Here is a 23143-nt window from a genome sequence, read left to right on the forward strand (position 1 = left end):
CCTCATTGCAGTTGGTCATTACAAGATGTATTTGCCTCATTGGTCCACTTGTTAACCGTTTGCTTTTGTCTGTATTATCATTATGTAATACTTCTTCTAGAGTGTTATTGTTAACACTCTTACCTCATGAATGTTTGCCAACCGCTTGTTTGATATTAAAATTCCAATAAAATATTTTGAAATGAAGAACATTGGCTGTAGCACTCTTTCTTAAGCTGAGATTAACCCCTTCGCTGCCAGGCCTTTTCCCCCTCAGGTGCCAAGCCTTTTTTTTTTTTTTACTATTTGGCAGTTTGCGCTTAGGCCTTCATAACTTTTTGTCCACATAAGCTACCCACGCCAAATTAGCGTCCTTTTTTTCCAACATCCTAGAGATTCTAGAGGTACCCTGGAGGACACCAAGAAATTAGCCAAAATAGAGCAAAAATTTAGTTTTTTTAAAATAAAATGGGAAAAAAGGGCTGCAGAAGAAGGCTTGTGGTTTCTTTCCTAAAAACGGCATCAACAAAGGGTTTGCGGTGCTAAACTCACCATCTTTGCAGCTTTCAGGAACAGGCAGACTTGGATCAGAAAACCACATTTTTCAACACAATCTTGGCATTTACTGGTACATACCCCATTTTTACTATTTGTGCTTTTAGCCTCCTTTCAGTTAGTGACAGAAATGGGTGTGAAACCAATGCTGACCTGTTTTTTTTGCACAGTGCCTAGTTGTGGATTTTGGCCTCTCAAACACATTCACACACCTTTCATACATGACATGCACAAGACTATTCATGCCACCAGCCGCAGAGCCAGCACATTACAACACTTGCATCAGAGACAGCGCCATTCAAGGGCCCATCACTTTCATACACCGACATGCCTGATAGAGCCATCACACCAGGTGATGGGAGTGTGCGGACTGGTGTTTGACTGGCACCGCCAGCTAAGCGCCACCCCACGTACACCGCCAGTTAAGCGCCACCCCACGCACACCGCCAGCTAAGCGCCACCCCACGCACATCGCCAGCCAAGTGCCACCCCACGCACACCGCCAGCCAAGCGCCAACCCGCACACACCACCAGCCAAGCGCCACTCCACGCACACGGCCAGCCAAGCGCCACTCCACACACACACACACCCAGCCAAGCGCCACTCCACACACACACCACCAGCCAACCTCCACTCCATGCACACCACCATCACTTTTTTGTTTGTTTTTAAACAAAGAAACCACTAACTAATTATAAATAAGTACAAAACTACAAACACAAAAGCTCTAACTGAATACATGACAGAAATGCCATCAGTGAAACTGAACATATGAAAATATAAAACAGTTTACGCTCACTGTAGTTCCCAGTAATTCTTCTGTGTGTGGTAACTCCTGAAACAGCCAGCCACATACAGCCCAGGCTTTGAAGAACAGTCCGAGCAGTACATCCGGCTCTCCCTCCGGATACCTCTTCGGGCACGGACTCTACATTTTTTAGCGGGAAAGTCTTTTTTGGGGGTGGGAGGAATCTGATCATGAAAGTGGCGATCTTTCATTCTAGCCACATCCTCCCCAACTGCGACTCTAGGAACTCTTGCATGATCCACCATAACAAGGCTCTCTATCACGGACTCTTGAAATCTAACAAATTTCATCCTTGACTCAGGGGAACAATCCTTAAACACAATAAAAGTATTAAAAGTTGCTAGATTAAACAAATGAATCGCCAACTTTTTATACCACACGTAAGACTTACGAACAGCACTGTAGGGTTCCAACCTCTGATCTACTCTATCAACACCACCCTTGTGCTTATTGTAGTCTAAAATGCACACAGGTTTGCGCACTTCAGCAATTTGACCCCAAACAGCCACAGGTGAAGTACTCTCATCATGGATAGTAGTTAGCATGTACACATCCGTCCTGTCTACAAATTTCAGAGCTAGAAGCTCATCATTCTGCAAGGCACTGCACTGTCCCCTGTCAAGTTTTTTTTACTGACTAGCTCCCTTGGATAGCTGTTCTGGTTAGAGCGGATTGTGCCACAAGCAACAGTGTCCACTCGGAACAATTCCTTAAACAACTGAACTCCAGTGTAGAAGTTATCTACATACAAATGGTGACCTTTGTTAAACAGTCGTCTACCAAGTTCCCACTCAATTTTCTCACTAACTCCAAAAGTGGGCAGACAACCAGAGGGGTCAGTACTGGAATCCCTACCAGTGTAGACCCAGAAATTATAAACATATCCCGTACTACTTTCAGACAGCATATACAGTTTAATTATATACTGTGCCCTCTTGCTAGGAATGTACTGCCTAGAAACCAAACGACCCTTGAACAGAACCAAAAACTCGTCCACGCTTATTTCTTTGCCTGGAACATAGATCTCTGAAAAACGATCTACAAAATGATCAATGGCCTAATCTTAAAAAGACGTCACAATCAGGGTGAACTCGTGGCAAGGCTTAAGCATTGTCAACAAAATGCAGCATCCGAAAAAGAAGCAAATACCGATTATGAGTCATGGTCGCAGGAAATCTAGCCGTTGCCATCAAGGGACTAGTAGACCAATAAGAAGCCAGTGACGGCTTCCTTATCAACCCCATCAAAAAAGTCAAACCCAAGAACTTTTTCATCTCTTCCAGATTTGTGGAAATCCACTGGGTAGCTCTAGACTGAGGCGTGAGGCTGGCAGCGTTGTCCCCTCAAATACTGCTCCGCATACAAATTAGTCTGCTCAACAATCTCTTCCCAAAATACATTGTCCATAAACAACTGAAAGAAATTGATAGGAAAAATGTTTTCCGTATTTACTCTACACCCTGGGAAACGAGTAAAGGCAACTGTGCCCGCTCCATGTTTGAGGCAACCCAGAGTTCAGGTCTTCCAATGGGAAGCCTTTCAGCTGCTGGCTGTTGCACCATTGGCACATCAGTGTCCTCCTCCAAAACAGGCCCTCCATCTGCACTGAGAGGCGCTTCCTAATCAGAAGACTCCTCTTGGGCAGAACACTCACTGCCAGAATCTCTCTCTTCCTACTCTGCCTCAGATGCAGAGTCAGTCTCATAATCATGATCAGAAGACGACTCAAAAAGCATACTAACAACCTGCTGAGCGGTCACCCTGCAGCTAGCCATGATCCTTTCTTAGAAAAGTAACTTGACAAATGTGCCAACCAGCACTGTCTAAAATAAGTAATATCACAAAGTTATGTATTCAAAAACTATACCACTCACTTGCTTGAAAAAGCTAGACTCACCAGCAACTACTCTGCACAGACACAGAAATCACCAATGATATCCCACTAAAAAGAAAAGCAAATTAAACATAAGACCAATATATTGGGAGGGGGCGACACTTGCCCAAGGGGGACGGACACACACACACTCACTCACTCCCTGGTGCCTAAAAGAAATAGGCAGAGCTGCCCTACAGTGATTTTTTCCCCCTTTGGGCAGGCGACCCTTGCCCAAAGGGCCACACCCCATACACAAAAAACACAAAGCACAAAACATCCCTGGTGTCGTCATGGCTTCTGCCCCTCCCTGGGGCAGATCAGCCTAAATATAATCTGCCGATCTGCCCCTAAAGGGGGCAGAAACTGCGAAAAACATTATGCCCCCCTAGAAGAGCGACCATTGCCCAAGGGGCCGCCCCTCCCACACAAAAAACACACACAAAAATAAAATCCCTGGGGCTCTCCTCCTCACATGGTCCTGTGCTCTCTGTAGGTAGGCAGTTGCTGGTGCTCCATGACAGATGGCCTTAATTCTTCTGGGTGAATGTTCCCTCACTTAGTAGGGAGCCAAAAGACCTTAGTTCCCAGTCTTGCTCACAACAGGTAGCTGTCGTGCTGAGCTTCTCCACACTGATGTACAACTTCGTTACCCATTTTAGGAGGCTCAGACCCCCCTTTTATAACTCCTTTCCAGACAAAGATATCATTTAATGTCTGAATCTTTGAAGATGTGGGGGTTGCCCTCTCTGAAGTGCCCATTCCTCTGTCATGGCCCTCGTCCAGGAAGCAATCTGTCACAGCAGGAGTGACTCCACATACACAGGCCAATGGAGGAATGATTAGAAGATACCACCTGAATGTAAACCTTGCCGATATATGCTCTCTCAATCTAAAGGCGTTTCCAAGTTTGTCTATCACTAGTAATTAGTCTCAAATAAGTAGATTGTTCTACCTTTTACAACTTGTTGCTTCTATAACACTATGTGTAGTTTTTAAATCTTGACATTGGTTCTTTTCTTTCCGTGCCAGCCTGTGCACATATCCTGAGAGAGCTACCCTTACAGTCTCTTTTTGACTGGCCTTTTCACTTTTTCTCAGTTTTTTTACTTTTGGTGCATTGAGATGTTGTCAAGGAAGACCGGCTTCAAACCCTACGACTCATGTCACAGCATGATGTCGGTGACAGACCCGCACCTGGTGTGTCTGTGTCGCTTAGAGTGCGACCATGACCTGAAGTCGTGCTCCGATTGCGTGCCTTGAGGGAGCGCTCCGTAAAGCTGCTCCGCATTGATCCTGTTCGAGAAGAAGGTCCCGAGACGGCTGCTGAAGCCATCACCACTCCTCCTAGTCCCATTCAAAATTGTCGGGACATTTGGGTAAGCACAAGAAGAAGTCGAAGAAGCACAAGCGTTCTTCGACTTCACCCCGTCGGTCGGACAATGCGACACAGGAGAAGGAGTGTCCTTTCTCTAGGCCTTTGTCTTTCTGGGTCGGCTCCGTGCCTTCCCGAGTTACCGGGAGCCGGAGCCACCCCTGCCCAATTAAAGGAATTTCACAGGGCCAGTCGGGCCTCTTGGATAGCCTTTGGGCGCCGCAGGGTTCCACGCCAGCAGCTTCGGCCTCAGCTCCGAGGGTCTTCCGGATCTAAACTGGCATCAGTCGTATCATTGCAACATTCCGCGTTGACGGTTCCAGCTTCGACACTCCTGACATGACCAGGGCCCGCGGGCTGCGTCGATTCTATACTCATCACCGACATGGAGCCGGAGCGGCGTCACTCAAGGCAGATTCCGACTTCAGTGGGGGCTTTGGTCCCTGGATTGGATCCTGACCCTTATTCTCATGGGTATGACTTCTGTGAGAGTATGGAGGGGTCGCTGGACCCTTTAGAATTCCAGCTTTGAGACCCTATGGTGTGGGCTAGCGGTCTGGATACCTTCCCTAACGCTGGTATGCTTTCTTCCCCAACCGTGGCTACGGAGGATGGGGCTTCTTACTCCATGGTGGTGCAAAGTGCGGCCGAGTTCTTGGGCCTCGAGCTGCCTTCGGTGGCTGTTAGGACCAGTCTCCTGAATGAGGTGCTTCAGCCTGGGGCTTCCACATCAGAACCCCTTTTGCCCTTCAATGAAGCCTTCACGGATGTCCTGTTGGGGTCATGGTCCAGACCCAGCACAGGGGCTCCTGTTAATAGGACAGAAGGCCGCCGCCATAGGCCTGCGCCTAATGACCAAGCTTTCCTGACCCAACACTGCACCCCAAAGAGCTTGGTCATCCAAGTCTCAAAGTCCCAAGGTGTGTTCTCTTCCGCTCCCCTGGATAAGGAATCATAGAGGCTGAACCACCTTGAGAAGAAGCTGTTTTCTTCCTCTAGCCTTGCATTGCGGTCTGTGAACACTGCATGCCTTTTGGGCTGCTACACACATACGTCATAGGATATGGTCGTGCAGGTCCTGCCACAGGTCCCGGAGGAGGCTGTTGCTGATGGGAGAGACACAGCCAAGTTCACAATCAGATGTGGGCTGGATACGACCGACTCTCTGGGCAGATCGGTTGCTTTGACGGTGGCCTTGAGGCACCATGCCTGGTTAAGGATATCTGGCTTTTTAGGGGATGTCCAATATACTTTGGTGGACATGCCCTTTGATGGCACCCGTCTCTTCGGGGACAAAGCAGACTCTGCTCGAGCGCGTTAAGGAGTCCCTGACTACAGCCCAGTCTCTTGGCCTTGCTGCTGCCACTCGCCCCTCAGTCTGCTTTTCGCCTCTTTCATGGCTTCGGAAGGGGGCGTCCAGCCACTTCCGTTCCCTGCGAGCCACTGTGACACGAATGCCACTCAGCCTTTGCGTAACTGAGGACCCAACATCCGTGTGGATCAGGGAGCCAGCAGTCTAGCCTGTCCACCGCCGCCCACCTCAGCTGCAGCCTCCAAACCTTCCTAGCCTGGCGCTTCCCAGTCAGGGCCCAGTCGATGGCAGAAATCTGCCCCGCTGGAACACCATCACATCAGACAGGTGGGTTTTGCAAATAGTCTAAAGGGGCCTCCCCTTCGAGATTACCCTCCCTCCGTGCCACCATCCTACGATCGGATGATGGAGGATCACTTGGCACTTCTGCACAGGAGCCATAGAGAGTGTCCTTGTGCCAGAAGTAGGTTGTGGTTGTTATTCCAGCTACCTTCTGGTGCCCAAAAAGGACAAGGGCCTCTGCCCTATCCTCGACCTCTGGTCCCTCAATCTCTTCTTCAGGAAGGAGAAGCTCAAAATGCTCACCCTAGCTCAGGTCCTATCTGCCCTGGATCCAGGAGATTGGATGGTAGCGTTGGACTTGTAGGATGCTTATTTCCATATTCCCATCCTGCCTGCCCTCAGACATTACTTGCGGTTCGTGGTAGGTCACAAACATTTTCTGAATTCTTCGTGCTCCACTCTGACCTTACTAGCGTCCCTCGGGTGTTCATCAAAGTGATCGCGTTGGTCGCTGCTCATCTGCATGTAATGGGTTTTAGACTTCCCCTACCTCTACGACTGGCTGTTGTCTCCCGTCTCCAGACTACAGCGGACTTCCTGCATTCACTGGAGTTCGTTATAAACAATCCAAAGTCACACCGGACTCCCTCTCAGACGGTCCTTTTCATCTGTGCTGTTCTGGAAATCAGTGCAGATTCGGGCCTATCCTTCTGAGTGGCGACTCCAGGATATTCAGGCTGATACCGATGTTTCAGCCGCCATCCTGGATTTCGGTGAGAATGACTCTGAAGCTGCAGAGCCTCATCGCCTCCTGCATCCTGCTGGTGATTCATGCCAGATAGCATATGCGGGCTCTGCAGTGGGACCTAAAGTTCCCGTGGGCGCACCATCAGGGGAATCTCTCCAACATCGTCCAGATCTCAGAGAGGACTGGGCAAGATCTGCAGTGGTGGCTTTTGAACTGTCAGAAGCAGATCCCTCTCCCTTCCCCAACCAGACGCGACTGTAGTGACGTGTGTCACTCCTGGGATGGAGTGGCCACATGGGAGTGATGTAGATCAGAGGAGTCTGGTCTCCAGCAGAGTCTGAGCTCCATATCAACCTTCTGGAGCTCATGGCGGTCAGTCTGGCATTGAAAGCATTCCGTCCCTCTCTCAAAGGGAAAGGGGTGCAGGTGTTCACAGACAACACCACCGCCATGTGGTACTGCAACATGCAGGGTGGGGTGGGGTCGTGGACCGTTTGTCAGAAGGCTTGCCACCTCTGAACATGGCTGGAATATCAGGGCTTATCCCCGGTGGTTCAAAATCTGTCAGGCTCTCTGAACGTCAGAGCGGACAAACTCAGCCATCAACGCCTGGCCGATCATGAATGGCGTCTCCATCCGGTGGCACAACTTCTCTTTCAGCAGTGGGGAGAGCCTTGTTTAGATCTGTTTGCCTCTGCAGAGAGCATGCAATGCCAGCTGTTTTGCGCGTTGGGAGTTTCCAAGGCGACACTCGCTCAGCAACGCTTTTCGTCTCGAGTGGAACTCAGGCCTCCTGTACGCCTTTCCGCCATTACCACATCTGCCCTGAGTTCTCAAGAAGCTCAAGAACGGCCGGGCCCAAGTAATTCTTGTAACCCTGGTTTGGGCACGAAGAGTATGGTATCCTGAGCTATTGAACATGACCATCAAACCTTCGATCAGACTGTCCCTTCAGGAGGATCTTCTGTCACAGCAGCAGGAGACGGTTCTCCGTCCAAACCTGTCCAGTCTCCGCCTTCTTGAATGGAGATTGAGTAGCTGCAGGTGACAGCTTTTGACCTTTTGCCCGAAGTCTGTAACGTTATCTTGGCAGCCAGGCGTCCCTCCACTAAAACAGTACATGCCTGTCATTGGAACACATTTGTGGCATGGTGTACAGACATGTCTGTTAACACACTCTGCCCCTCTTTCTGAGGTTCTTTTGTTTATTCTTTCTTTGGCCTAGCAGGTCTATTTGTCTGCTATCTCGGCTTTCATCTGATTGCCTGACCAACCCTCCTTGCTTAAATCTCCCATTGTTGGACGATTTCTTAAGGGCCATACCCATCTCTTTCATCCTTCCCATTTCATAATACCCCTATGAGATTTGAACTTAGTTCCTACCTAGCTCAAATGCGCTCGCTTCGAGCTGCTTCACAACTGCCCACTTTGCCTACTTACTCTGAAAACAGTTTTCCTCGTGGCTATTACCTCTGTCCACAGAGTGAGTGAGCTGCAGGCTCTTTCTTCAAAGACACCTTTCATTTCCATCCACCCTGATAAGGTGGTGCTTCATACGAGGGCTTCCTTTCTGCCTAAAGTGGTCACGCGCTTTCATGTAGGCCAATCAATCACTTTTTACGCACCCCACCATCGTGCTAAGGAAGAGGACAGACTCCACCGTCTGGACCCAAAAAGAGCATTGGTGTTCTGTCTTGATTCTACAAAAGAGTTCCAGGTGAATGATCTACTCTTTGTGGATTATGTGGGTGCAAAGAAAGGTCGGGCAGTGCATAAGAGGACTATCTCTAGATGGGTAGCCCTATACATAAAAATGTGTTATGCATTGGCTAAAAACCAATCCCTAAAGGGCTTGTGTGCTCATTTTACCAGAACAACAGCTGCAACCACTGCATTAGCCGGCAGAATTCTAGTCCTGGACATCTGCCAGACAGCAACATGGGCGTCCTTGCACACGCTTACTAAACACTATTGCCTTGCACAATCAGGTCCGAAAGGACGGATACTTTGCCTGTTTGGTCCTGCAGGACTTCCTAGTGTGATCTTGGTTCACAGACCTGCCTCCGGGGATGGTATTGCTTGGGCATCTATTCTAAGATAAAGAATCTGCAACTAGAAGTCTCTATCAGATGAACAAGTTACTTACCTTCGGTAACAAATTATCTGGTAGAGACGTAATCTAGTTGCAGATTACTGTCCCACCCATCCTCCTTGCTCTGCAAAATGATTCATAGGGACAGGGACTTCCCTTTCAGGGCTTTAGTTCTGGCGCACCAGAGTCAGTGTTCTTCATGACTCAGTGCTTCTAACCTGGAAAGTCGTGAAAAGAAAGTGATGTCAGCGCACCAGTGTGGCACCTATATACAACCCGCGATGTCGTACTCGGCGACCTTGACCCCCAAGGACAGATGCAGAATCGACCAACGCCACCTAATGGCACGCAAAGATACTGCTCGAAGAAAAATCACCAGATCTAGACTGACGCCTGGTGGTGTAAGGAATCTGCAACTAGAATATGTCTCTACCAGATAATTTGTTATCAAAGGTAAGTAACTTGTTCTTTGCTACCATATAGATCTTTAATGTTCAACCTTTGTCAATATTTCATGCTGGGCTAGAATTCCTTTTACTAATTAGCCAATGGGAACCAATTCATTTGTGTGAGTTAAGAGCTGTTAGCTCTTTAAACATAAAATTACATTTTCTTTTCATTTGTTGCCTTTAAAAAATAAATAAAAAAAAAAACATCTTGTGCACATGCATACATATATTTTGCATGTGTTCTTTTTTTCCAGTCATCCTTCAAGTGTGTGGTGATAAGGTTTCATTGCGTCATTGTGTGCTCTTGATTTCAAATTACTGACTATTGCATTAGAATGGGTCGGTCCTTCTTTAGTTTGAACTTCATAACAGCTCTGCCACACTAAGAGCATCACTGACATTTGACAGATCAGGACTAACCGACTAATCCAGTCTTCTCAATTTACTTACTATCTGTTCACCACGCCAGACAGACTACTATGTCTCTGCACTATTTGCTTTCACTCAGTTATTTCACCTGCCTTCTGTTTTTTTCTTGTAAAACTGTTGAAAGCCAATTCATCTAGTAAAACCTACAGCACTAGAAAGATGCATAGAGCCAATAAAGGGGAATTATAGTTTGTAACTTTTTACCTTATTAACTCATTTTATTTGCAATAACATTTTGTCACTAACATTTAATTACTCAAGGGTTCTTTACTATCCCCACTCTACTGTATGTACACTCCTTTACTTTTTCCTGGGCCTTTCTTCCTTTCCAACTCACCAGACTTTTTTGTTCGCCAGCTCTCTGCGGAAGCCTTGGGTACCATGAAACATTTTACATGTAGCCAACATAATAGCACGCACCCCCCAAACAAAATAACCGTGCAGTGTCCTTTTCACAGCTACAGATGACCTACTCTCCAATCACAAGTTTTGAAAATTCTTAAAAAATGAAATTCCTGAACATGATAAACAGCGGTCCCTTTTTTCTCTAAATTATGTACATCATTTGGTGAAGCAGTAGCACAGAGCTACACGGCATTCTTGGGGACTTAATAAAGTACAATACACCAAAGTACTGTATTGTTATTTTTCTTAAAGCTATTTTTGTAGCATGGACCTATATTATTGGAGAGCTTCCCTATTAATAGGAACAGAGAAAGAAAGTTTGAATGGAAGAAGTACAAAGCATTTGAGTTTTCTTGGAAAAATATAATAGAAAATGGTAGTTTTGTCAAGGTGGCAGTGCGTGTTATGATGGTGATCGTCTTTATGGTGAGGCAGACGGATTTTGCACATATTTCCAGTGTGGGACAAACACCTTCATGCAATATTCAAGCCATTGTGCACGTTGACTACCTTAGGCATCTTGCCTGATATACACAAAGAAGGGGTCTTAGAAGTATGGCGGAAGAGAGTAGGGGTGAGCAGAGACAGTAAACAAAAACAACCATTACCTGACAGTAAGACATTGTGGCAGTCTGATTACGGGGAAGTGGACTCCATGGATACTATGCAGTGCTTAATTTGTAAATAAAAAGGTGCCGGTACCCAAAGCCCTCCTCTTAAACACACAGCTGCTGCAATTAAATGTGGGAACACGAAATACCGAGGTAGCTAATCCTGAAGCCATCTCGGGCCTCTTTAATCCATTTAGATCCACTCCCTGCACCTTCAGCTCACTCTTGCAGCTTTCTGCTTTCTACAGTTGTGATGCTTTTTCGCTTTTCTCTTCCTCCATCTTTCCCATATCTGTCTTTTTCTCGGAACAAATGTTTGAGGCAGAAGAATAAGCACCGGCCCTCAAAAATAAGGGCCGGTGCTCTGCACCGGAAACAACAAGCACAAATTAAGCACTGATACTATGTGCATTCGATCTGCACTGGGGATCCTGGGATGAGAATCCAGCTCATTGCTGCCCAAGATTTTAAGGACAACAATGTAGGGAATTGCTTAGTAATACATGTTTAGGAATACTCGTTCTGTGGGAGTGAATAAGACTGCCAGTGCCAGTTTTTTGGGATCTTGGTAGAACGTATATGGGGTGTTTTAAAAGTAGATTTAGTGGGAGTGTAAGGGTGAAGGTTCTATGGCATGCACACTTTCACTACTACCCTACCTGTACTTCTGTGCTGATGATGATACTGAGGCTGATGGTGGTACGGAATCAGATCGGGGATACAGAGGCCTTTTGGTACTGGTGTAGACAGTCACACTTCGGGCCTTGTGATAATGGTGTAAAAAGTCACACTTCGAGCCTTGTGATAATGGTGTAAAATGTCTCAGTGGTGATGAGAGTCCTAAGAAAAGGAGATGGATCAATTTGAATATCACTCCTTGTAAATTCAGTGGCAATTTTCAGCTATATTCACAAGTTAGAATCCGTTTTTGGTAACTGACTGAAACTTTCTTCCATCTCCCTTACAGATCCTCTAATTGCCACCCTTATTTCAATTGAAAAACTGGGATCGATGATATATGCAAGGATGGGAATCAAAGTGAATTATTTTCACTGGAACAATGGATGGAGTAGGTGATATCAAGGCTTAGTTGCCGTCTTTGAAGCTATGACTTTGGTGCTCAAAGCTAGTGTATCCACCTGATTGCATTGTGTGATGTGGAGCAACCTATCACACCTCCCTGTGCCTCAGCTGTCATGTGTGCCACAAAGAGCAAGAGTACCTTGTAAATGGAGAGATGCACATACAAGGGTCTTTAACTTTAAATAAACCAGGTGAAACTTGTACAGATACTTGACCTTTGTGATACAGATGGCTGGTGGTGGTATGGAGGCCTTGCAATACTGGAGTTCACAGTGATCTGGGAGGCTTGTGACAATGGAGCAGGTGGCTATATTTGGCCCTTCTTTTAATGAAGCTGATGGTGATGTTATGGCCTTGTGCTAGTAATTGTGATAGTTACATCTTCTAATATTGAAACTGACAGTGATATTGTACCTTTGGGATACTTAAGCTGCTTACTGAGGATAGTGGGAATATTACGGTTCCAAGGACTGCAGGTTTAATGGAGTCAGTGGGACATTAAAGGCTCAGGAGTACTGAGGCTGGCATGGATCTTGTGACTGACTTTTGCATGCACCCTTTCACTACTACCCAGATGCACTTCTATGCTGATGGTGGTAGGGAGGCACATTAGGGATACAGAGACTTTTTGATCCCGGGAATACTATGGTTACGGTCTGCAGGTTAAAGAGGATGTTGATTCTTGTTATCTGTAATCACTAACAGGTGAACGTTTAAATGACATTGTAAAAGCTGCCGGTGTTTAGCCCTTGTAAAGTGTCAAGTGTTTGACATTCTAAGTTCCTTGACCCGATAGAATCATTCTTCTGCCCCAGCCATCACGATGATAATTTGCACCGAACTTCAAAGGCTGGAACTGAAGTGGCGGTATGATATACCTTGTCTACAAAAATCACAACAGGGTATCCTAAGTGAAAAACGAAGATTAGTTGTCACAAGCCCACAACCTTTTTTGCTTGTGTGTTAGATCCTCACACACCCTGATGGTGTCATGCTTCCTCTTCTGCTCTCACCCTGGCCCCTAAAAAACAGGGTGGACTCGAGCATATTCCAGGGGCTGCTTTGGATAGTTTCCTGCCGGTATCTCTGCAATAAAAATACCTCGGCGCACCTCGGTATCCCTGTATTCTTGGTGTTCCTAGTAACAATAAAAAAGTAAGGGGGAGGCGTGCTTGTGGGACTAATGGTACTACACCCTATATAAAAATCGACATGTTTAATCCCTAAGCAGTAAGGCCAAAGGGTCCAAAGCTTTCCTTTGGGACAAATAAATGTAGTGCCACGGTGTAATATCAATTTGAATTATTCATCAACCTAACTCTAATTGAGTCAGCACACACACTACGTACAAACATATATAGCATGCAGAGGGCTGGATCGCCCTTTCCCCACGACGTACTCGTGTTGAGCCTTTGAATTTTCAGGATGTGATGCTACACGGGAGGGTTGCGGGACATGTCCCTGTAGTCACATATTCATCAAGGGTGTTATGTCACTTTAAGAACCTGTTTGGGCTCTCTCTCCTTCCGCTAGTGACTACAGGGGCATGTCCCTCACTCGTTCCATGTACCTGTAGGGTGTGTGATCTCATAACAAACAAAAAAAAGTGTGGACAACTAATCTGTTTTTTTTTATTTGGGTTACCTTGTGATATTTGTTTAAAATGGAAGGACGCACCATAGACTTCCCGCTGTTCCCCATACAGCATTTGAGTGACCCCCTGATCTCGCCTTTATATATTCGTTTGTGGTACCCTGTCTACATTCTTAATAAACTTGTCCGTATTTGCCTGCTAAGGATACATTCTGCCGTCCTGCAAAACACTTTAAGTGTACGATTTGTGGTTAGTTATCAGTCTGACACTACCTACCAACTTAAATTAAAATATTGGTATGTTTTGGATTATGGTGAGAGCCGTTTTTCATCTCCTGAGGTCGATGAATTGAGTAACATTAGTGTAAAACCCTTCAGTTTTTTATGTTAAAAAAAAAAAAACTAGAAATATTTACGTTTGTTTAGTTGTTTTATAAAAATCGCCAAAATAGGTAGCTATGATACTTAAAAGGTAATCCTGATGGAGCATGTCTATTTAAAGTGCTGATTTGGAATAATTTAAATATGTAGCATTAAGTAAATAAGTCAGAAGTCACCCAAACCTATTAATGGGAGGTGTTTTTTTTTTTTTTTTTAAGTGATATTTTTGCTAATTTAGAAATCCTACCTACTTCAGATACATACTACTATACTGAAATAAAAAATCGGAATTACTGGTAAAATCACGACTGGACATGCAGTTTACCATGACGGCCGTCCTATAAGCCCCCTTATAGTGTTTATTTTACTTTGACGTTTTCCATTTCACGTTAATCTATTGTGTTTTGCTTTGTTACATTTCTTTGTCGAGATGAATGTAAATATGTTACAGATTCGATGCAATGTATGCTCAAAGTAGTATATAATTTGCATTGCGTCTTGATTCCGAATGCTCCAGTACATCGTTCAGTCCTTGTGCTTTCTGGCCTCGAAAGTGCCTCTGCCGCGGAGGAGCCACGCGCTCCCTTTCTTGTTGGAGTCCTTGCTGAGGGCAGCGCTAACCCTGTCGCCCTCCTTGTGTCGCAGCTCGTGGAGCCCGTCTGCCATCAGCTCTTCGAGCTCTACCGCAGCTCCGAGGTGCGGCTGAAGAGGTTCACGCTGCAGTTCCTGCCCGAGCTCATCTGGGTGTACCTGCGCCTCACGGCCAGCCGCGACCGGCAGAGCAACGGCTGCATCGAGGCCCTGCTCCTCGGCATCTACAACCTGGTAAGTGGCGCCAAGCGGAAGCGGCCACTGTTGGGCTCTTGAATGAGCGGATGCGCGCCAAAGAATAGCCCAAGGAAGGTCAAGTGGCGCGAAATGTGGTATTGTTGTGCTTTTTATTGTTTTATTCAAGGGCGCTCAGCTGTGTATAAACAATAGCCCAGTCTGTCCCTTTTTTACGTTTCCATCTTAAATGTTTTGTTAGGAAGTGGCAGTAGTACAGTGCCAAAGAGGGTGTTATCAGTTCACCTCTTTCTTTCTTTTTACCTCTGTGGGGGAGACATAGCAGCCAAGTTTTAGGATGGCTTATGTGTGACATTACTATAGTTTCGGAGTGTGAGTGGCATTCTAATGCTAAATGTGTGACACTTTGAGTGACACTTCCTGAGAAAATCAAAGAAACGACTAGTATTTGAGTTCTAGAAATTTCTGTTATTGTACCTAGCTGTCAAAGTACATCAGAAAAAGTATGAGAACTGTGATGCTGCATGCTGGAGGTTGGGGTGTCAAAAAGTGCAATATTCCGTATTTTTTTTTAAATCTTTCACCGTGAAGTAGCCACACATACAATGATGCACAGCTTAAATGAAAAATAAATAAACTTGTTACTTAGTGGGAAATGCACCATAGTACATTATGAAACCTTTCTTAGTTAATGTACTGCAGAGATCTGTGTGTAACCAAAAGGCACAGAATTACATTTTGGTTGGTGCAGTGGAGAGTAGTGACTTGTGTATTTTTACTCTACGAGGTCATAGCCTGTGACACAAAGCACTTGATATGTAAGTCATTATTTTACACTTGCATTACGCAATGCATAAGATAAGACTGCTACAAAATGCTCAAAAAGGTTTGAGATAAATCGGTGCTTCTAAAAGTATAGATTTTAGTAATACCCAAACTGTACGTAATGCGTTTTTTGTTTTACATTGCTATCCCTTCAACACCTCCAGGGGCAGTAAGCATTATATAAATAAGATTACAATTAAAAGCATGCACGTCACAGCTCAGTTGTTAATTCTTTGCACTAGAACTCAAAAGGAATAAACCTTTGTCATCACAAAGCTTCTAGTGATTTGATCAGTTAAAGCCAGTATCAGCTCCAAGCATTATTTACATTTGCAGATTACCCTCTACATTTGCAGATTAAGTGGTAGTGCACATTCACATTGCTTTCAGGCAAGCAGGCACCCCGGCAGAAAGGCTTGTTTAGCTATATGCCTAGATTCGGTTTCACATCACAAGATACCCCCGAATTACACCTAAACTGAAGCATTTTAACTATCGGAATTACCCGTCCTGGGATTGCTGTCTTTTTACAAAAAGTAGGGGGAACCGTTTTTCATAAATAAAAAAAAAGGTATGGTCAAGTTGTGCTCCTTCCCCCTCCTCCTCCCTCCTGGATCCCACCCACTTTGCCCTCTGATTGTACCCAGATTTTTAACACAATAACATATCCTAAAACAAGCAAGATCTGTTGGTGTTGAATGAAAAAGATTTTATTGTGGGTTAAGATTAAAATGTTTTACTTGTGAAAATATTAGACTGAATTAAAAATTGTTGAGGTCTGTGAAAGGGGAGTGGTCTTCAGAGTGCTTCATTCACTCTTGTTCCCCCATTTACAACACTCTCCTCTTCAATTACTCACTTTTACCCATTTAAGTTCTTTCTCTCACCACGTTTTGAAATTTTCCATATCTCACATATCATCTCCTTTATCTTCCCTGTCTTTATGCTCTGCCCATCTGCATGTGCCTACTGGTAACTTCCTCTTCACACAGTGAAGCGCACACACACATGCTCTCCTCGCTCTCTCCTGTCGCTCTCTCCTCTCGCTCTCCTCGTTCTCTCTCTCCTCGCTCTCTCCACCCCCTCTCCTCACTTGTAAACATATTGTCTTTTCATTTAGCGCAGTCCATAATTCTACAACTGTGTAACTCCTTCATAAGCTTTCAAATGCAATGGTTAATACAATTTGCACTTGTATGATAGTCAGTCTGTGAGCTCCGCAGAGAGACCAAGGATTGGATGAGCAGGTAGTGTGACCTACTGACAGGTTGGGTGAGGAACTCGCACAGTCTGGTACTCACAGTTGTGTCCGATCATTGATATTCACCCCCACCCCAAACTCACTCAGACTCCTAGAAGTGTCTTGGTCACAGAATGTAGAGTATGTTGCATGAAAATCTACTGAAACACAACATCTGGTAAAAGCAAATAGTCTTCAGTAAAGCAAGAAAGCAAGATGAAATAAACCATCTGAAATGTAAAGATGGGCTGCACTGCGGACATAGTTTACCTTTAAGGATGTTAGTGAAGCTTGATAAATCGATTATCTGTTCTCTTGGACTTTAAACTACTTGCTAGTCACATAGTGTTTAGCCTGTTGATACTTTGGTGTATAATAACAGTTCTCCAGGTGCTCAGAGGCTGCTGCACTGCTCCTTGTAACTCTAGGAAGTCCCTGCCCCTCCCATCCAACACATGAGGAAATTATCACAATAAGCTAGCCATATATTCTGTAATCGTAACTCACCTGTCAACCTTTGATTCCGGGTTGGGTGTAGGGGGCATTCAACCAGACTGTGTAGAAGAATGTAATTCAATGAACAGAGAAAGTTGTTGTTCACTCTGCACATTTGCTTATTATCTTCCATGAAATGCCTGGATTATTACAGGGCAACAGGAAGAGATATACATTATATCTCTATTTAGGGCACTGCAATGCACAAAAGCACACTGGGCCAGATCAGATTGACAGATGAGAGGGCTGGAGGCCGCCCTTCTCCTCTGCCAGTGTTACAGTAATAGTGTGCTACATTTAATCAAGCTGGGCACATCACATATATAACTCACAGTGAAGTCACAGTGCATGCCACATAACAAGTAGTGTGGTAATCTGACCAAAACTGGGCGGCAGGAACACCAGTGTGCCTATTACGTGTCTTGAGGTAATTTCCTGCAGCACCTTCCTGAGGGCTAAGGGACTTGCAAAGTGATCGGGAAGTCCGTTGAGGTTTCCTCCCCTGTCACGCAAGTAATGCAAACATCTTCTTTCTCCCCCTACTCCCTTTGTTAAGATTTCACCGGCAGGGGAGGCTTGTGCAGGGGGGCAGTAGCCGTGTAGTCCTTCTCGGGCCTCTGCCTCCCTTATGTAGAAAAAATCTAGGAGCCCCGATCCGAAACCGACAGATCCTCTCCAAAGAGTGGTGTGCTCGGCCGCATCCATGGGGGTTTCCTCTCTCTGGCAGTGGCGGCCGACGCAGCAGCAGCAGCAAAGGTTGCCTGGTCTCCCTGGCCACCCAGGCAATGCAGCATTCTCTGAAATGGCCCGGAGGCAAGGGCAGGAGGTGGGTTAGTGCGGCACAGAGGTTCCGGGTGCCGGTTGCCTGGGAGAGCAGGTCTCAGCAAGCCAACGCTGGCCTGGCGTCCTTCATTCACGTCGGAGAACAGCCTCACCTGGGGAAAGCCGCTGACTCCTCTGCGCTACAGTGCCCTGGGCTTAGTCAGTACCCTGGTGGGTTCACCTCCTATCTGTGCATCTTCTGCACTAGTGAGGGGCCCGCTAGTGGGGATTCCTGAAGAGAAATGGCCACAAGAAGTCCGGCACGGTGCATCGAACACTCGGGAAATCCCACTGGGTCTCTGGAGAGAACCCACCTTGCAAGCCCTGGGGCCAAAAAGAAATTGAGAGCACTCTTTTTGCACTGGAGAAAACAACGAGGAGGGCAGACAGGAAGAATGAGGTGCTCTCTTGCACTGGTTTTGAAAAAGGTCCAAGGAGCGGGACGCAGCGCTCCCCACGCACTGTACTCCTTGAGAGGCACTGGAGGGGACACAGAGGGGCAGACAGGCCAGCACACAACCAGAAGTTCAAGTGGCGGTTCCTTCTAGCAGCCCCACAGAACCTTGGCAGTCCAGAGTCAGGGGAAAGGCTGACAGCAAGGTACAATACAAAAAAGCAATCCAGATGAGTCCTTTAGGCCACCGAGCAAACGCTAGGCAGCAGGCCAACAAAAGAAGAGCAGTCCAGATGAGTCCTTTGTGCAGTCAGGCAGTCCCTCTGGCATAGGTTTGGTCCCAAGTCCAAAAAGTGCTCTAAAAATGTGGGGGAACTGCCCCCTCTACTTATACTCATTTTGTGCAGCTTCCACCAAAGGGGGGGGGGGGGTGGGTTTACAATGAGCACTAACCAGTTCCCGGAATGTTCCCTTTCTCCTCCAGCACTGGCTCCAAACATCAGTAAGGGGTAAACAAGGCCTTTGCGTGAAGCCAGGACACAACTTTTACAGATGCAGGTGTGCCCCGCCTCTACCTTTCCCAGCCCAGGAAGACCATTCAGTATGTAGATGTACTCTTGTTACAGCTCCACCCTTCCTGCGTACAGATTATCTGAAAAGTATGCACAAAGCCTAGCTGTCACTCTGCCCCAGATGTGGATTGGAGTCCAGCTGCAAAACACCAGAGTCATAAGCACAGAGAGATGCCCACTTCCGAAAAGTGGCATTTCTACAATGGTAATAAAAAATCCACCTACACCAGTAAACAGAATTTCTCACTATCAATCAAACCATACCAAACATGCCTATGCCATCCCTCATCGATCAGACAATACCACTTAGACATATGTTAGGGCATTTCCAATGCAATCCTATGGGAGAAGCAGCGCTCTCAGCAGTGAGAAACTAAATAGGTGGTTTGTTACTACTAGGACATGTAGAACATAAAGACATATGTTTTAACTTTTACATACACAGCACCCTTCCCTTAGGGCTAGATAGGGCCTACCTTGGGGGTGACTTATATGTAGTAAAAGGGGAGTTCCAGGCCTGGCAAGTAACATTAGATTCCAGGTCCCTGTGGCAGAAAACTGTGCATGCAGGCCCTGCGGTGGCTGGCCTGAGACAGGTTTAAAAGGCTACCTCTGCGGGAGGCGCAAGCTGCACTGCAGACCCACTAGTAGCATTTAATTTCCAGGCTCTGGGTTAATGGGCTACCACCGTACAAGGGACTTATAGGTAAATTAATTGTGTCAATCATGTGTAAGCCAATCATACCAAGTTTAGAAGGGAGAGCACATGCACTTTAGCACTGTTCAGCAGTGATAAAGTGCTCAGAGACCTAGAGCCAACAAAAAGAGGGTCAGAAAAATAGGAGGAGAAAGGCAAAAAGTTTGGGGATAACGCTGTAAAAAGGGCCTGGTCCATCACCCTTCTATTCAACCTGGGCCTGGCTCTGACACTTCTGGGCAACACACACTGAAATGCAATGGGCTCTCTGAAGCTAGAGTTACAGTGCCTTGTTCAGAGGTACTTTTAATTATTATGCGCGATAACACATTTCAACATTTTAATGCAGTGATGCGGGCATTAGCATTAAAATGCATTATACTGACCTGCGTTGCGTGGTACATGGCGGGGCGAAGGGGAGAAGATGTGGACTAATGCCTGAACTGCCAACTTTGTAGCTGTGGAACTGGGTTTGAGTCTTGGCGTCGGCCCAACATCCTGTGATTTATCTGACATACTTAAACTGACTGATAATAAACATGGCAAAAAGTGTATACGTCCACAGTAGACTGACTCATCACTGCCACTGACGACATCAGAGCACTCCTCGACTGCAGGCAAACTGCCGCCCTGATCCTCCTCAACCTATCAGCTGTGTTCAACACCATCTCCCACTACACCCTCATCAGCAGACTGTACAGCATCGGAATGCAAAACAACGCCCTCAGATGGATCGCCTCCTCCTGACAGGATGCACTCAGAGCATATGAATACTCCCTTTCACCTCTGAACCGAAGACCATCATTTGCAGCATACCCCAAGGTTCATCCCTCAGCCCCACTCTGTTCAATACCTAGATGATCTCCCTGGCCGACATTGTTAGATCTCACGGACTCAACATCATAGCACACACAGACGATACCCAACTGATCCTCTCATTTACTGAAGACCCCTCCACCACCAGAACCAACTTTTGCAACGCAATGACTACCTTAGCTGACTGGATGAAAACCAGCTTCCTGAAGCTCAACTCCAACAAGACAGAAGTCCTAATCTTTGGGAAAAACACCTCCACTTGGGACCTTAGCTGGTGACCAGCTGAACTCGGACCCACTCCCATGCCTGCAGACCACGCTCACAAACTTGGAATCATCCTCGACAGTGAGCTGAAGCAGCAGACCAACGCAGCTGCCTCCTCCTGCTTCAACACACTCCCCATGCTCTGCAGAATCTTCAGATGGACCCCAGCCAACACGAGGAAAACCGTCACTCAGGCCCTCATCACTAAACGCTCCCAGCTTCTAAAGAGACTCCAGAGAGTACAGAACACCGCCGCCAGACTCATCCTGGACCTTCCCAGGTGTACCCACATCACCCCCCTGCTCACAAACCTCCACTGGCTTCCCGTCCAGAAGAAATGTAATTTCAGCCTCCTAACGCACGTTCACAAAGCCCTACACAATCAAGGACTGGACTACATCAACTACTGTCTACACTTCCACCAACCCACCAGGCACCTGCGCTCTTCCTCTCTGTCCATTGCACACACCCAGTATCAAACACAGCGCAGCCACTCTTTCTCTTACATCGCTGCCAAGGCCTGGAATGACCTCCCCCCTCCAAACTGCACACTCAATGGCAGACTTCAAAAAGAGACTCAAGGACCTGGCTCCCCGACAGACACATCACACCGATGCACCCATTACCCCCAGGGGTGATAGCGACGCACTCTACAAATGACTGATTGATTGGTTGATTGACTTAATGTTGTAAACCTAAAAATGGTGTCTGGGTCCTATTTCAGGCAGTGCTTGGACACTTCTCGTGACACTGACTTAATAACAATGCAGGCAAAGTTAATGAATTATACTTGAAACATGATGACACAAAAAAATCCAGGTAATTGTTATAGTGCCTAAAACAGGACAGACAACTCCGACCAAAACTCATAAGCATCCTAGATAAGATTCATGTTTGACTTGGTTATATCAAAATTGAACATGTACTGGGGGCCTTGGGATCAGGCATTGACAGGAAGGGAGTTGCTGGCAAAAATCCATAGTCCCACATATTTCCTCAGCCCAGACCTCCAAGTGAATGACAGCTGCGCTGGGCATATTAGTACTAAATTGTCTAAATTATCTTCACTCCATTCCCTCTCTCACCTACGGCAAACCATTGACTCTTTTCTTGCTCACTCAGGAAGGAGAGAGCTTGATGCCTGAAGGGAAGAATGATATAAAGAGGTAAATTATAGTATATGAAAACAATAGCCCTAAAGGGCACATTCAAGTAGATTCTATCAGTTTGTGGGCATGTTGATTGTTTCTGTGTCACCTATTTACAACAACCCCTTAATTGCATTACTGTATTATCGAAATAGTTCTTATTCACAGCAATCATACATTTCCTCATCCCCCCAAAAATGTGCTAAAAAAATGATGACAGTGGAAAAGTGCAGTCATGAAGAAAGTGTGTGTATATTTAAAAATACAGTTGATCGAGGAGCAACTAGAGAGATGAGGAACTGGGTGTTAGAATGCACAGTAATTAATACAAAGTCCATCTCCCCGGTGTGCTTGCATTTATGGGGCTGTTTCTGTAGACCTGGATTTCTAATGTTAGTTTGCAAACTTGACCAAAACTCTGACTTGATTCTGTTCAAATCAGATATAGCCTTGAACCTCAAGTGCAATGTAAATGTAAAAAGGCTGATTAATGTTCATTGAAGAACTGTCCCAAGTATCGTTCCTACCTCTTCCACCTCATACCTTTGATAATCCAGTCTCGGCTGATCCCCAAACACTGTATGCTGTAATATTCGAGATGCTCCTGTTACAATAAAAATGGTCTCCAATGTGATGTGCTACTTTTCAGGAAATAGATCCATTCTGAATGAAATCGTAAAATACATCTGGAGGAACGATGTGCTCTTATCAATGTGCAATTATCAATCCGTTAATGTGGCTTTTAAGATTTGGCCTTTAGTGTCCGTGTTGCAGTTAACGTATTTGCTCAGTGTGAGTTACAGAAATACTATGTTGTCTGGTATACATTAATTGAGTACACAGACTTACAGAAGCAAAATATGTTATACCTTTGGACTCCGCAGAGACGGAAAGTATATAATTGAACATATTGAGTTATTTTATTGGATGAACGCACAGCAGTCACAGCTGTTGTTAAGCCGTGATTGTGAAATAGCTATTTAAATGTTCTTTGAACATTGGCCAAGGGCTGTGTTGGGTGTTGGGTGGTCCCAAGCGGGAACGTTAATAGAAGCTATCCTAAAATGTAGCTTTGTGTTATAACTAGCAATAAAATGTGTCCTACTAA

The 23143-nt window shown here is 45.9% G+C and overlaps 1 protein-coding gene across 1 annotated transcript in view; it reads left to right on the forward strand.

Annotated features, from left to right (window-relative positions):
• HYCC2 (hyccin PI4KA lipid kinase complex subunit 2) overlaps window positions 1-23143 on the forward strand; it is a 575783-nt gene that overhangs the window by 310456 nt on the left and 242184 nt on the right. Inside the window, exon 5 of the mRNA XM_069226082.1 lies at window positions 14622-14801. Coding sequence (XP_069082183.1) covers window positions 14622-14801 — 180 coding nt within the window. The remainder of the gene's footprint in view (window positions 1-14621; window positions 14802-23143) is intronic.

This window comes from Pleurodeles waltl, chromosome 3_1, assembly GCF_031143425.1.
Source record: "Pleurodeles waltl isolate 20211129_DDA chromosome 3_1, aPleWal1.hap1.20221129, whole genome shotgun sequence".
NCBI lineage: Eukaryota > Metazoa > Chordata > Amphibia > Caudata > Salamandridae > Pleurodeles > Pleurodeles waltl.